This window comes from Aulonocara stuartgranti, assembly GCF_965226115.1.
Source record: "Aulonocara stuartgranti genome assembly, chromosome: 19".
NCBI lineage: Eukaryota > Metazoa > Chordata > Actinopteri > Cichliformes > Cichlidae > Aulonocara > Aulonocara stuartgranti.
The window spans coordinates 32,248,664-32,263,888 of NC_138955.1; the positions used below are offsets into that span (position 1 = coordinate 32,248,664).

Consider the following 15,225-nt stretch of genomic DNA (forward strand, 5'->3'; position numbering starts at 1 on the left):
CACACAGGAAAAGACCCAGGAAAACCGAGTAAACGATCCAAACGATAAAAAAAATACCAATAAAAACTGATAAAAACCCTGAAAACCAGGAGGAGTACTGGTTTTAGAAGTAATCCTAAATAAATACTGCCATTCAGGAACCGTGATCACATCTTAAAGCAGGATAGTAAGAGAGACTAAATGATGCAGAGACAAAGCAGGGATGTGTGAACAGACGTGAGGCTGGAAACAAAAGAAGACTGAAGGAGGGTAAAAGGGTAGAGATGGAATTCTTTTAATAATAATAATAATAATAATAATAATGGATTGGATTTATATAGCGCTTTTCAAGGCACCCAAAGCGCTTTCCAATTCCACTATTCATTCACTCTCACATTCACACACTGGTGGAGCAGCTACAGTTGTAGCTACAGCTGCACTGGGGCAGACTGACAGAAGCGAGGCTGCCATTTCGCGCCATCGGCCCCTCTGGCCAACACCAGTAGTAAAGGCTCATGATTCGTGTTTGTGGTCGTTTTAAGTAAGCAGGCCTTTAAAATACATTTACTGCAGTGGATAGGCATTTACAGCCTGGACTGCTTATCTTTCCTATTCTTCTCTCCTTGCCTCCTTTTCCTTTCTGCTTTTGTCCTCCTCTCATGTGACCTAGAAACAGAAAATATTACTGCACAAACCAAGATTAGCTTTCGTTTTTCTTGCTTTATCCATTTCTCCTCTCATGAAGAGGGGAACATCATTCTCTATTCTTCAGGTCAGAGAGGGAACAATTAAGTGTGGAGGGCACTGGGAGTCAGTGACAGGTGATGAATGGCTGAGCTGGCTGCAACTGACAATATGCAGACAAGCTAGATAATTTGCAAATGGATGCGGGCAGATGGAGGATGGATGGGGTAGGAGTGTTTGGTGGTGGATGGAAGTGAATAAAGTCAGGGGCAAGAGAAGGAGAGGTGATGGTGCTGAGGGGGGTTAACCCTTCCAGGATCATTTCTCACCAGTGGAAGGAGGGAGGCGAGCCACCTGCCCAGCAGAGAGGCTCATTTGTTAGGGGCGATGGAGGCTTCCAGACAGCGTGCTGCCCTGGGGAACACAGTGCAGGCTAGTTAGCGTGGTAGCATCATCACATCACTGTGCTGACCAACAGCCTCGTGCAGCAGTGAGGTCAGCACCAGGGCTCAACTCAGTCAATCATAAATGATGACAGATGTGTTTTAACATCAACACTGCTGTTCATTTTGAAATGTAGAATTTTAAGCAATAAACAAGAAGACTTTGGATTATTCCCCCTTTTAGATTGCTTCTGCTTTCATAGCAAATGATGTTGACTATGAATTATGTTGATTATGTTGAAAGGGTTAAAGTTAGGATGAACCCATTGCAGGCCTCATATACACCAAAAATAATAGGAAGAAGAACTTCCCTGTTACTTAAATATGTTCAATATCACGAAGATTACAAAAATGAAAGACTTGATTTTTGTTTTTTTAATAGCCTGGAGAAATAGTTTGCTGCTTTATAAGAAAGCCCTCCGCAAAGCCAGAACATCTTACTATTCGTCACTGATTGAAGAAAATAAGAACAACCCCAGGTTTCTCTTCAGCTCTGTAGCCAGGCTGACAAACAGTCAGAGCTCTGTTGAGCACAGAAACAGCTTTAGTGAAGGTTACAAATGATCTTCTTATGGCCTCTGACAGTGGACTCATCTCTGTGCTTGTCCTGCTAGACCTCAGTGCAGCGTTCGATACTGTCGACCATAATATCCTATTAGAGCGATTAGAACATGCTGTAGGTATTACAGGTACTGCACTGCAGTGGTTTGTATCATATCTATCTAATAGACTCCAATTTGTGCATGTAAATGGAGAGTCCTCTTCACACACTGAGGTTAATTATGGAGTTCCACAGGGTTCAGTGCTAGGACCAATTCTGTTTACATTATACATGCTTCCCTTAGGCAGCATCATTAGAAGACATAGCATACATTTACACTGCTATGCAGATGACACCCAGCTCTATCTGTCCATGAAGCCAGATAACACACACCAATGAGTTAAACTGCAGGAATGTCTTAAAAGTGTACAGGGTGGGCCATTTATATGGATACACCGTAATAACATGGGAATGGTTGGTGATATTAAAGTCCTGTTTGTGGCATGTGAGGGGGCAAACTCCTCAAGATGGGTGGTGACCAGTGTTGGTCAAGTTACTTGAAAAAACTAATCAGTAACTAATTACTGATTATTTCCCCAAAAAAGTAATCCCGTTACTTTGCTGATTACTTATTTTCAAAAGTAATTAATTACTTAGTTACTTAGTTACTTTTTAAAAACACGATTTACAACCTGAACAGGTGATAAAGCGATATATCTTTCAGCCCAATTCTACTTTTTCTACATAATCCATCATACAAAATGTAATCAAATGAAAAAGTCTCTTTTTAAAACTTGTTTTATTAGTTTTAATCTTTTAACTTTATGCATCAAGCAAAAATTTAATTATCTGCAACATTCTGACTGGAAGAAGTTAGTTTAACATTTAAACCTATTTTCTGCACATTCCAGCTCATAAAATAAAATATTTTTTTTGTTTACACTCAATCTTTCAAATAGATGCAAGTAAAACACAGCAGAACATAAATAAAGTCAAAGACTCAGCGGTCCTGTTGCCCTATTTTCACCTGTAAAGCAGGACTGCGGTAGGCGGAGGTTTACCCTGGTGCAGGTGTGCAGCGGTCAGTGGAAGGATATGGCAGTGTCTCTGTGAGTTTCCCATTACGTCGTTGCGCACTTGGTGTTTGCTTGGGAGTTTAGGGGTTTTTTGCTGTAAAAAGAAGTTTTCTTCCCACGCACGATGGACGCTAATGTTTTTGTCACTTTTTATAGAATCAAACTCAAAGTAAGGTCAGTACTTCCACGCTGCACGCTCATACTCTCTCCCACAATCGATATGTGATCCATTGTTGATCTGCACACAGCTGTTGTCACTAACGTCGCACTCGCTTACGTCACTGTCGTGAGACATTCTCGCAAAAAATCACGGTTTTAGTAACGCAGTAACGCAGCGTTCCTACGGGAAAGTAACGGTAATCTAATTACCGTTTTTGCAATAGTAATCCTTTACTTTACTCGTTACTCGAAAAAAGTAATCAGATTACAGTAGCGCGTTACAAGTAACGCGTTACTGCCCATCTCTGGTGGTGACCATGGTGGCCATTTAGAAGTCGGCCATCTTGGATTCAACTTTTGTTTTTTCAATAGGAAGAGGGCCATGTGACACATCAAATTTAGTGGTAATGTCACAAGAAAAACAATGGTGTGCTTGGTTTCAACGTAACTTTATTCTTTCGTGAGTTATTTACAAGTTTCTCCTTGTTCACAGCCATTGACATGTCGAAGAGGTTAACATCCCTTCGGCGGATATTAGCTACTCACAAATGGAACCCTTACAAACTCCAGCTACTGCAGCATCTCAACGAGGATGACCCAGATCGGCGCACAGAATTTGCAGAATGGGCAAAACAAAACTTGGAACAGGACCCTCAGTTCACGCAGCAGATTTTGTTCAGTGATGAGGCAAACTTTTATGTGAACGGTGAAGTTAACAAACAAAACCACCACTATTGGTCTGACACTAACCCACATTGGATGGATCCCTCCAAGACTGTTGGAACAACAAAAGTGATGGTTTGGTGTGGTATATGGGGACAACGATAGTGGGTCCATTCTTCATCAATGGAAACCTCAAGGCTGCTGGATATTTGAAATGCTACATGATGATGTGTTTCCCTCTTTATGCACTGAAGCTGGCACGTTCCCTGAGTTTTTCCAGCAAGATGGTGCACCACCACATTATGGGTGCAGGTCCGAGCATTCCTAGATGAACAGTTTCCTGGAAAGTGGATTGGTCGTCGTGGGCCAGTTGAATGGCCCACAAGGTCTCCCGATCTGACCCCCTTAGACTTTTATCTTTGGGGTCATCTGAAGGCAATTGTCTATGGTGTGAAGATACGAGATGTGCAGCACCTGAAACTACGGATACTGGATGCCTGTGCTGGCATTTCTCCTGCAGTGTTGCTATCAGTGTGTGAAGAGTGGGAGAAGAGGGTTGCATTGACAGTCCAACACAATGGGCAGCACAAACACATTTTATAAGTGGTCAGAAACTTGTAAATAACTCATGAAAGAATAAAGTTACGTTGAAACCAAGCACACCATTGTTTTTCTTGTGACATTACCAATAAGTTTGATGTGCCACATGGCCCTCTTCCTATTGAAAAAACCAAAGTTGTATCCAAGATGGCCGACTTCTAAATGGCCACCATGGTCACCACCCATCTTGAGGAGTTTGCCCCCTCACATATACTAATGTGCCACAAACAGGATTTTACTGCTGTGTATCCATATGAATGGCCCACCCTGTATATTCAGGAGTGGAGTCACCGTCACTGTGTGTGTGTGTGTGTGTGTGTGTGTGTGTGTGTGTGTGTGTGTGTGTGTGTGTGTGTGTGTGTGTGTGTATAAAATTTACATTTCTGTCAGTTACCATCAGCTCTTCTCCTTGTCTGTCTGTGGGCTACGGCCTGCCTGCTGTTGTCGTTCTTCTCTTGTTATATCTTATTCAGCTCTGCCATTGTCCGCTTCCCCAACACACACATGGATAAAGATGTCTTAACTGACCTAAGGTGTGGATAGATGCTCTACTTAGTCACCTGATGTGTAGATTGGTCACTTACTTGACCCCCCAATAGCTTTAACAAGGTAAGTTTGTAGTGGAGGACATCCAGACATTGTTTTGTCTGTGTAGTTAATGCTTACATTGAGAGATCGAAAGATCTGCTGTCCTGCTGATGATCACAGCCAGGAGCACTCCACTCTGCTTCATGTACTCTGTTTGCATGTATGTGTACATAAACATACATGCTGACTGTATGTATGCAATAGGAAGCATACATGCATGTGACATCCATAGACTACAATCAATTGTTTTTATTCTCTATTTGATTCAGTAATACACAAAAAATATTTAAATAATGGAAACTGCCAGCATTTACTCGAGCATTCAGTAGAATACCATTAATGAAAAATTGTAAATATTTTTGTCACTGTGTCTGGAAATGGTTCCCAAGGTTCTCATTTTTGTAATGTTTGTATTTTAGGTTATTTATTGGCTTTTTAATCTTTCGTTCTGATTACTTTTGTAATCTGGGTTCTGTTTCTACCCCAAGTCTATTGTGTCAGTTTAATATAGCGTCTGCAGTGCCTTTTTGTCTTTTGCTTTTTATACACTGTTGTCTGTTGCGCCTTGTATTTGTTTTCCATCCGTTGTCTCACTATTCTTGATTGGTTTCAGCTGTTCTTGTTTCCTAGGTGCTTTCACTTCTCATAACTGCCCTCTTGTATGCATACAGTCTTCCACTCAGTGTTTGTCTCAGCATCGACCTTAAACTCTGGATTCTGTTTTTCCTCTTGCTTTGTGGAGTTTTGCATTTCATGGTGTTTCGGTAAACCTAGCAAAAGGTGCATCTTGTGTTAACACCAGCGTGTTTCAGAGTCCTCCATTGGGTAATAATTCCATGCTTCATGAGGCTACACTAAGGACCAGTAACCAAGCCTTGTCATGGCTGCCTGGTCCACAAACTTACAACCAAGCAGTCAAATCTCATCGTGATTATCTGGTTTGCAAACCAGCAACTCAGCATCCAAGTACCCAAGCTATGTCAACCTCCAGCACCTAACTTAACAGCTGATGCTGAGCCTGGAGGATTTCTCATCTCAGCTTCTCCTCCTCTTCTGGGTCAACCCCTGAACTGTCCCTGTGCTCTGCCCACACTAACTGGCTCCTGTAAGTGTCTGTCTGCCATCTATAATCCAGTTTTGAGATCCTTCCCAGACGCCTTAATGCCCACTCACATCCTGGGCCATCTGACCTCGGGAAATCACATGATAGGGTGGGGCCAGGATTTCACAATGAGCTCACCCGAAACCCTGGCTGATTGTGACCTACACCCGTTTCCACACCTTGGCTCATGTGATTAGGTGGAGGATCATCAGGGGGTCCATCCATCCATCCATTCGCTTCCGCTTATCCTTTTCAGGGTCGCGGGGGCCGCTGGAGCCCATCCCAGCTGTCATAGGGCAAGAGGCAGGGTACACCCTGGACAGGTCGCCAGTCTGTCGCAGGGCCAACACACAGGGACAGACAACCATTCACACTCACATTCATTCGCACATTCACACCTAGTGACAATTTGGATTATCCAATTAACCTATTCCCACAAGCTGCATGTCTTTGGACGGTGGGAAGAAGCCAGAGTACCCGGAGGGAACCCACGCAAGGGGGTCTTTGGGGGGAAACTCCCACTGGGTTTGAATCTGGGACTTTCCACCATTTGACCCTAGAACTGAAGAAGCTTCTCGGATGAGAGGTGAAACGTCTCCAAGCAACCTAAAGAAATCCAGACGCTTTTCTTTCCAAGCTCCTTAGACTCTCTCCGCTTTGCTCTACCTCTGGGTCGAGTAGAAATCGTTTTCTTCTACTATTATTAGTTTCCCCAAAATAGCAAAACATTTCACAGCACCACACACCCACCTCCATGCTATATCACCCCTTAGAGGTAGGGTGAGCATTAGGTTACATTTTGACCACAAGCATCTTCAGTCTTCCCATCAGAGCCAAGTGCTTCCTCAGAGGGATCATCTGATTGGTTCCTCTTTCTACTATTGTCAGATCTTAACCATAGACAGTATAAAGAAACCATCTGTGATAAGAGAAACTGCACATTCATTGGCTAATAATCCCAATTTATTCCACGTAGAATTACTATAATTTTTAAAATAAATTCTATATCACCTGAATGTAACAACAGAACCTATAAGCTTATCAATAAAGTGTTTGCAGAAGTGACAGCGAAAAGAAGCTAAGGGAAGTTTTTCATACACTTTGATACAACCGAAAGTCATTTTGCGGCTGCCAGGTTTGCCTGGTCATGGCTGTTACAAAGAATCCAAGTTTAAGGCACCCATAAGACCCATAAGTTACAGCCATCTTTTATGCTCTCTGTGTTGTTTACCTTATAATACATAAAGCACATTGAGACAACTGTTACTGTGAATTGTTGATTTAAAAAACCCTGAACAGATCATTTTCAAATCAAAACTCTTAAAATTGTGGTCTCACAGTACCTCTGTCACAGTTTTGTTCCCTTCAGGACAAGCAAGGCAAGCAGCGCTTGCCCAGTAAAATCTAAAAATAGACAATTAAAACAACAAAGTCAAAGTGATCTCTCTCTGTTTAAGGCACCGTGTCATTAAGCTTCTTGCTTGTTTTCAACCATCATAAATCCAATGCTGCCATCTTGTAGCACAATTGGCCATTGTCACTGAAAGCATGCTTGCCTTGGTGTACAAAAGGCCCCGTAGTTATGGTTTTATTCTGTTCAGTTGTTAGTTCACCTGTAGTTTTTAGAGTGGCCAGTAGAGGTCACCCCACCGCTTTGTATGAGAGACTATGTCCAGGGAGAAACGTGGGCAAAGCACCTGAGCTTTTCTGCTCCAGATTACCGGCAGAGAATTGGTTATTCCGTGAGAAGTGTGCGTTGATGAGCAACAGACCACACACACACACACACACACACACACACACACCCATGCCCACGCACCAAAACCTGTATGCAATACCTGCTCCTCTGACAATCCCTGTTACCTTCAACTGTGTGAAGTCAATACAAGAGTCTGCACTATCCTCGGTGTCTTCATTGTCTCCCTTCTGAACATTCATCCGGGCCTTGAGCAGTGTTCTGGCCGACACTCCAGGGAGTGGTAGCTGCAAACCTGAACAAGCACCTTACAGTCCTTCCAGTACAAGCTATCTCCCCAACATTAATGGTCCTTCGAGCCAGATGTAAGCTGCTTCTACCCTAACAAGATGGATGATATTCAGAACTTCTCAGCTCTTGGTGCGCACCCACGGCTTAATGTACGTCGTCCCCTCCGCAATGAAGCTTATGAGACTGACTTCCCCGGGCTTGGTGCAGGTTACCAGGAGGAAAGTGAGACAGGAGGCGACAACCGTTCTTTCCACCATCCTCCATCTGATCCCTCTGATGACGGCTCACATGGCCATGTCACACCATTGAGAGCAGAGTTAGAAGATATACAGCGTGAAAGGTTCCTGTTCCAGCAGTCGCATGACGAGATGAGAGCCGGGCTGGCTAATTTCCAGGCCCTTCATGCTAGTTTGCTGCAGCTGCTGGACCGTGCAGAGAGTCTGCAGCTCAGTCCACCGCCCAGAGCCCCTGCTGTTCATCTCCAGCCACCCCCTGCTGAAGAGGAAGAGGACTGGCCTCCACCACCTCCTCCTGTTCAAGGAGGAGTCTGTCTCCAGCCAGGGTCCAGTGGCGGACCGCATCGATACGATGATGAAAGAGCTCCAGGATCTGAAGAGGGAGTCTATTGTTGCACAGGAGAGTCAGATCATCCCCCCACATGAATCTAGGCCAGGGTTCACTTCTCCTCAGCCAAGGATCACCTACCCTCCAGCGCCGCCTCCGAGAGCACACCCACCTCCATTGCAACCACTGCCAGCTCCACCCCCGTCCTCATCTACTCCTTTCTTGACCTACAGGGGGCCTCGTCCAAGCATTCCCAAGCTCTCACGCTGTGATCCTGGGGAATTTGCTCGTCTAAAGATGGCGCTAGAGAACTTATTGCCCCCGGAGAGTTCAGAGCTCTTCAGGTACCAAGTCTTGTTAGATCACCTACACCTGGAGGAAGCAAAGTTGATAGCGGACGCTTACCTCCATTCTGCCACGCCCTTCAGTGACACTATGAACGCTCTTAACGACAGACTTGGGCAGCCCCACCAGCTTGCCCTGAGAAGAATTGCTGCTGTCATGGACTCACCTGACATCCGCCGAGGAGATGCAGCCGCATTTGAGCGATTCTCTCTCCACATCCAGTCGCTCGTGGGCATGCTGAAGACTTTAGGCCCTGATGGGGAGGTCGAACTCCAGTGTGGCTCCCATGTGGCTCGACTCCTTCCTTCGGAGCAAAGAGCTGATTTCCGTCGGTGCATGTACAACCATTCTGGTCAGGCTTACACCCTGGATGACCTGGCTACCTGGTTAAAGTACGAATCCTGGTGTCAGGACTATGACGGCTTGCCCACTCCAGCGATCACCAGAGAGAAGCCTGATGTCAGACCAAGCAGACGCTCTGTTGCGGTTCTTCACAGTGCAGAGAGCTCACCCAGGTCTCTAGGTACCACTCCAAACAAAGCTAGGCAGCAACCCTACTGCGCCTTTTGCGATAACCGTGCCCATCACCTGAATCAGTGTCAGGAGGTCATCAAGCTGAGTCGCGAACAGCTCACAGACTGGATAAAGACTAACAAGAGGTGCTGGCGTTGCGCACGCTCCCATCAGGCAGCACAGTGTACCATCAAGAAACCCTGCAGCCTGTGTCAGGGTCGTCATCTACAGGTCCTTCACGACGTGAATTCGAAGTCCTTGAAGCCACATGGCCCAGTGTCTGCTCCCCCACGAGAAGGTGAGAATCCTACGGGCGTCCTGTACCTCGATCGTCCTACAGAGAGCGGCCAAGTCCTGTTAAAGGTTGTCCCAGTCATCCTTCACCATAATGGCAAGACTTTGAGCACTCACGCAGTTTTGGATGATGGGTCAGAGAGGACTATGCTGCTACCCACCGCTGCCCAGAAGCTTGACCTTCAAGGCATCCCAGAGACACTTCCATTGCGCACTATCAGGCAAGATGTGCAAACTCTGTATGGATCATGTGTCTCATTTGAGATCTCCCCTGGTGGCAAACCTAAGCTGAAGTACAAAGTCCGCAACGCCTTCACCGCCACCCGTATTGACCTAGCCGAGCACAGCTACCCAGTGGAGGCCTTGCAGCGGAAGTACAGACACCTCCGAGGCCTGCCTCTCCAGTCCTTCAAGAAGGTCAAACCTCTCCTTCTTATTGGCAGTGACCACCCACAGCTCATCACTCCAACTGAAGCTGTCCGTCTTGGTCCACCGGGTGGTCCTGCTGCTATGCGCACCAGGTTAGGGTGGACACTACAGGGTCCCTCCAGCCTTATAGGTTCCTCTTCGTTGCCACACAAGTGCCTCTTCACGACCGCCCTTCCTCCCCAGGTGAGTGAGCTACTCAAACATGTAGAGAAGTTATGGCAGGTAGATGTTGTCCCGGTGCCAGAAGGCAAGGTGGTTACCCGTTCAAGAGAAGATAACTATGCAGTTAGCCTGCTAGAGCAGAAGACAGTTCGTGTAGATGTCGAGGGCATCCAACGCTATGCCACCCCCCTCCTTCGCCGCGAGAACATGCCACACCTTAAAGCTAGCCCTAACGCTGTCGTTCCCAGTTTGAGAAGTGTGGAGAGAAGGCTCCAGAAAGATCCAGAACGAGCTAAGATCTACCGGGCGGAGATAGAGAAGTTGGTCCAGGCCGGTTCGGTGGTTAAGGTGTCCCCCTCTGAGGTTGCTCAAGCAGATGAGTCATGGTACATCCCTCACCACCTTGTTAGCCACAATGGCAAAGATCGCCTTGTGTTTAACTGTTCGTTCCAGTTCCAAGGCCAAGCCCTCAACGAACATCTTCTACCTGGGCCTACCCTGAGCGCATCGCTCCTTGGTGTCCTCCTTCGCTTTCGAGAGCATGCCGTAGCCATTAGTGGTGACATTAAAGGTATGTTCCACCAGATTTGCCTTCTTCCCGAGGATCGTTCCCTCCTGCGGTTTGTGTGGCGGGATCTGCACCCCGAGGAACCGGTGGCCATTTATGAATGGCAGCCTCCCCTTCGGTACAACCTGCAGCCCATGCTGTGCAACCTTTGCTCTGCAGCGCCACGCCAGGGACCACACAGAAGGAGATGATCCGCTACGTCACTCTGTGGGACAGTGCTTCTATGTTGATAACCTTCTCCAGAGCGTGCCGACCCCTGAAGAAGCCCGGGACCTAGTGGACAGGCTAAGAGCCCTCCTGTCTTCTGCTGGATTTGTCCTTCGCCAGTGGGCCAGTAATGAACCCAGCACCATTGGCCACCTACCTGAAGACCTCAGATCCACAAGTGCAGAACTTTGGCTCACTCAAGACAAATCAGACACCTCTGAGCCAACTCTGGGCCTTAGCTGGCACTTCCCCACGGACACCTTGGGTTACAGACACCGCAAAATCAGTTATGGCGCCCCCACTATGCGGAATATTTATAAGGTTCTCGCAAGCCAATACGACCCACTTGGCTTTATCCTACCGTACACCACCCAAGCCAAGATGCTGGTGAGGCGCCTTTGGGATCAACAGAGGGGATGGGATGACCCGCAGCTTCCGCCAGAACTACTCCAGCAGTGGAAAACCTGGGAAGAGGAATTGCCGTTCCTTGCACAAGTCCTGCTTCCTCGCCCGTATCTCCCAAAGCACATCACGGAGTCAGTTAGTGAGAGAGAGATTCACATATTCTGTGATGCGTCAGAGCAGGCTTATGGCGCAGTGGCCTACATGAGAACAGTGACAGGTGATGGCAGCTCACATCTAGCCTTCCTGATGGCTCGCTCCCGTGTTGCCCCTAAACGCATTCTCTCCATGCCTAGACTTGAGCTGTGTGGTGCCCTCTCCGGAGCTCATCTTTCCCGTCTCCTTAGAAATGAGCTCACTCTGGACATAAAGAGGATAGTGCTGTGGTCTGACTCCACAACTGTACTCACCTGGTTGAGGTCCCAGTCATGCCACTTCAAGGTCTTCGTCGGCACCCGCGTGGCTGAGATCCAGGAATTAACTCACTCGCACACCTGGCGCTATGTGGATTCAGCCCAGAACCCCGCAGATGATATAACCCGTGGGAAGTCCCTTCCTGAGCTGACCAGACCCAATAGATGGAGTCAAGGGCCTCCTTTCCTGCTCCTAGGTCCAGAACAGTGGCCTCCAGAGCCAAGTGGCACCCTGGCTGAGCCTCCAGGCCCATCTGAGCTCCGTAAAGAGACCTTTTGTGGATTTTCTACCACCTTCGACCCCGCCACCTCGAACTTCAGCAAATATGACACCTGGACACAGCTGCTGGAAGCTGCTATTACGCAGTTGCATGGGGCGGCCAAAGGCGGTGGAACTTCATCGGCTTATGACTATGTTCGAGCAGAGATGAACGTCCTGAGAGAAGCTCAACAGGAGAGCTTCCCTGAGGAGTATCGACTTCTTAAGCAGGGGAAATCCATCAGTCGCAGCAGTCGTCTCCTCGCACTATCCCCTGAGTTCGACCACGAGAATGAGGTCATCCGTGTAGGTGGACGTCTTCGCCGCTCTGAAGATCTCGCATTTACCAGCTCCCATCCTTTAGTTTTGGATCCGACACATCCAGTCACCCGCCTGTTCATCCAGGACGTCGACAGTCGCCTGCGCCATCCAGGGCCAGAGAGGGTCTTCGCGGAGATTCGGCGCACTCATTGGATCCTGAGAGGCCGGGAAGCAGTTAGGCGTTTTCAAAGGACCTGTTTTGAGTTCCGCAGATGGAGAGCCCGACCAACTGTTCCCAAGATGGCGGACCTGCCAGTTGCGCGCCTCCGCCTTTACAAACCTGCCTTTTATTCGACAGGCGTGGACTGTTTTGGACCCTTTGTGGTCAAAATCGGGCGCCGTGTGGAGAAGAGGTGGGGCATCATCTTTAAGTGCCTAACTATCAGAGCGGTCCACCTTGATGTCCTAACCTCCATCGATACAGATGCCTTCCTAATGGCACTTCGACGTTTCATTGCCAGGAGAGGAACTCCAGCTGAGCTGTACTCAGACCAAGGGACCAACTTCCGTGGGGGAGAAAGGGAACTCCAAGCAGCTTTTGCAGCCATGACCTCTGACCTGCAGAAGCTCCTGGCTCCCCATAAGATCGTCTTCCACTTCAATCCACCAGCGGCTCCTCATTTCGGGGGAGTGTGGGAGCGGGAGATTAGGTCTGTCAAGACGGCACTCTACACTACAGTAGGATCCCAACCCCTTCAAGAAGAGGTCCTCCACACGGTCCTTGTGGAGGTGGAGGGCATCTTGAACTCCAAACCACTAGGTTATGTCCTGTCTGACATCAGTGATCCTGATCCAGTGACCCCCAACTGCTTTCTGATGGGGCGGCCTGACGGAGCACTTCCTCAAGTGGCTTATCCCAGAGAAGAGCTCCTGAGTCGCCGGAGGTGGAAGCACTCCCAGGTGCTGGCTGACCACTTCTGGTCTCGATTCGTCCGGCTGTACCTTCCAAGCCTGCAGCTTCAGCAGAAATGGCGGTCATCCCCCGCAGATGTCACAGAAGGTTTGGTGGTGATGACCGTAGATCCTCAGCTGCCTCGTGCTTCCTGGCTCGTGGGCTGCATCTCCAAAGTCCACCCCAGTCCCGACGGGCACATCAGGTCTGCTGACATCAAGGTGAAGGACCGGACCTTCACCTGACCTGTGGCGAGGCTGGTGGTGCTGCCTGCCCTCTCGGACGAAGACAAAGGACAATCACCGTGACTTTGTTTGTAAAATTGCCTTTTGTTGTGAGCAAATGTACTTCATACATTTGGGGGCGGCTGTACAAAAGGCCCCGTAGTTATGGTTTTATTCTGTTCAGTTGTTAGTTCACCTGTAGTTTTTAGAGTGGCCAGTAGAGGTCACCCCACCGCTTTGTATGAGAGACTATGTCCAGGGAGAAACGTGGGCAAAGCACCTGAGCTTTTCTGCTCCAGATTACCGGCAGAGAATTGGTTATTCCTTGAGAAGTGTGCGTTAATGAGCAACGTAAGTTGGTGATGTGTGAGGATGTGATAATAAGATGTGTTTGGGACTGTAACCAAGGTTAGGGGGGAAATGACTATGTTTCTGTCTGTGCCGCTAGCGGGTGCTAAGCTAAGCTAAGCTAAGCTAAGCTAACTTTCCTGCCGTGTGGTTGGGTATGGCTGTGTACCTGGTTAGCTCTCTCAGTGGGTCTATGCGTGAGTCGTGGGTAATATATGGCCTATGGTATTAAATGGGATGTTAGTTTATTTCCCGCCTGTGTTTATGTTGATGTACTCTGGAGATATTGTTGTGAACACTTTAGTAATGTAGTATTTTCTTTCTGTTCCTTTCAGAGACCACACACACACACACACACACACACACACACACACACACACACACACCCATGCCCACGCACCAAAACCTGTATGCAATACCTGCTCCTCTGACAATCCCTGTTACCTTCAACTGTGTGAAGTCAATACAAGAGTCTGCACTATCCTCGGTGTCTTCATTGTCTCCCTTCTGAACATTCATCCGGGCCTTGAGCAGTGTTCTGGCTGACACTCCAGGGAGTGGTAGCTGCAAACCTGAACTAGCACCTTACAGTCCTTCCAGTACAAGCTATCTCCCCAACACTGATATTGCACTTCTTTTTCAGAACCAATTAAATCTGCATAAAATTGCATTTTAAATTACTTTTGAATATTACTTTAAATACTTGGATTTAAAGTTCTGCTAAAAGTTTCAATAAAAACATCAGTATTGCTGAACTGTGACATATTTTGGGTGCTGTATATTTTTTGCATACAAGTGTAACAGAATAGTTTTGGTGTTTTGTCTTTTTTAATTTGAGTACGAACTTTTACAAAAAGCAGCAAGATGTTAAAAAACAGCTTTATTGATTATAAAAATAGATTCTATCAGATTTATATCGGTATTGGCAGATATCCAAATTTATGCTGTTGGACATAAAAAGGTGGTATCGTGCCATCTCCAGTTTTATCCCAAAGCTTTGACATTAAGGGTTTAGAACTCCAATATGTCTATACTGTCTAGAAAATACTAATGGGAAAAATAGAGTTTTCTTCAGGATATAAATGGCATCCTTAAAGGCAGAATTTAGAATATGAATGAAAATGTTACATTGACTATAACTGACTACATTTTAAATGATGCTATGCATAAGAAAATGTAGTATTTCTGCTATGAGTTTATTAGCAGGCCACACAGGTGCTCGCAGTGATTTCTCTCTTCCTTTGTTCTGCTCTTTCCCCCTCTCTGGTCTTTGTCCTGGTTATGGTGTGACGGCCTGTCAGGAGATGCTGCTGAGGGGACAGAGAGTCGACAAAATCAGCACAGATCAGACCTGATCCCCTCACATGCACACACGGCCAGGCACAGCAGTGTGCTGACCAGTGAGCGGTGAAGAGGCCCAGTATTGGTGTCCCACCTTATCTTCATCAGACCTCCCAGGTCT

General features: G+C 47.2%; 1 protein-coding gene across 3 annotated transcripts; it reads left to right on the forward strand.

The window, feature by feature from the left end:
• Window positions 1–12,668: 12,668 nt before the first annotated feature.
• On the forward strand, window positions 12,669–15,152 carry LOC309695251 (uncharacterized protein). 3 transcript variants are annotated; one of them, XM_082515792.1, is made up of 3 exons: window positions 12,669–13,766; window positions 14,099–14,323; window positions 15,065–15,149. In XM_082515792.1, exon 1 carries the CDS (start codon window positions 12,735–12,737, stop codon window positions 13,434–13,436), a length of 702 nt encoding a protein of 233 aa, XP_082371918.1. In that variant the 5' UTR covers window positions 12,669–12,734; the 3' UTR covers window positions 13,437–13,766; window positions 14,099–14,323; window positions 15,065–15,149. The 3 variants fall into 3 exon arrangements, with proteins under 3 accessions (XP_082371918.1, XP_082371917.1, XP_082371919.1); XM_082515791.1 differs by lacking the exon at window positions 14,099–14,323 and having other exon boundaries at window positions 15,065–15,152; XM_082515793.1 differs by lacking the exon at window positions 14,099–14,323 and having other exon boundaries at window positions 12,669–13,749; window positions 15,065–15,152.
• Window positions 15,153–15,225: the final 73 nt, after the last annotated feature.

Excerpts from the sequence above, each read along its gene's own strand:
- LOC309695251 (XM_082515791.1), top strand. The coding sequence starts at position 12,735 with ATGGCACTTCGACGTTTCATTGCCAGGAGAGGAACTCCAGCTGAGCTG.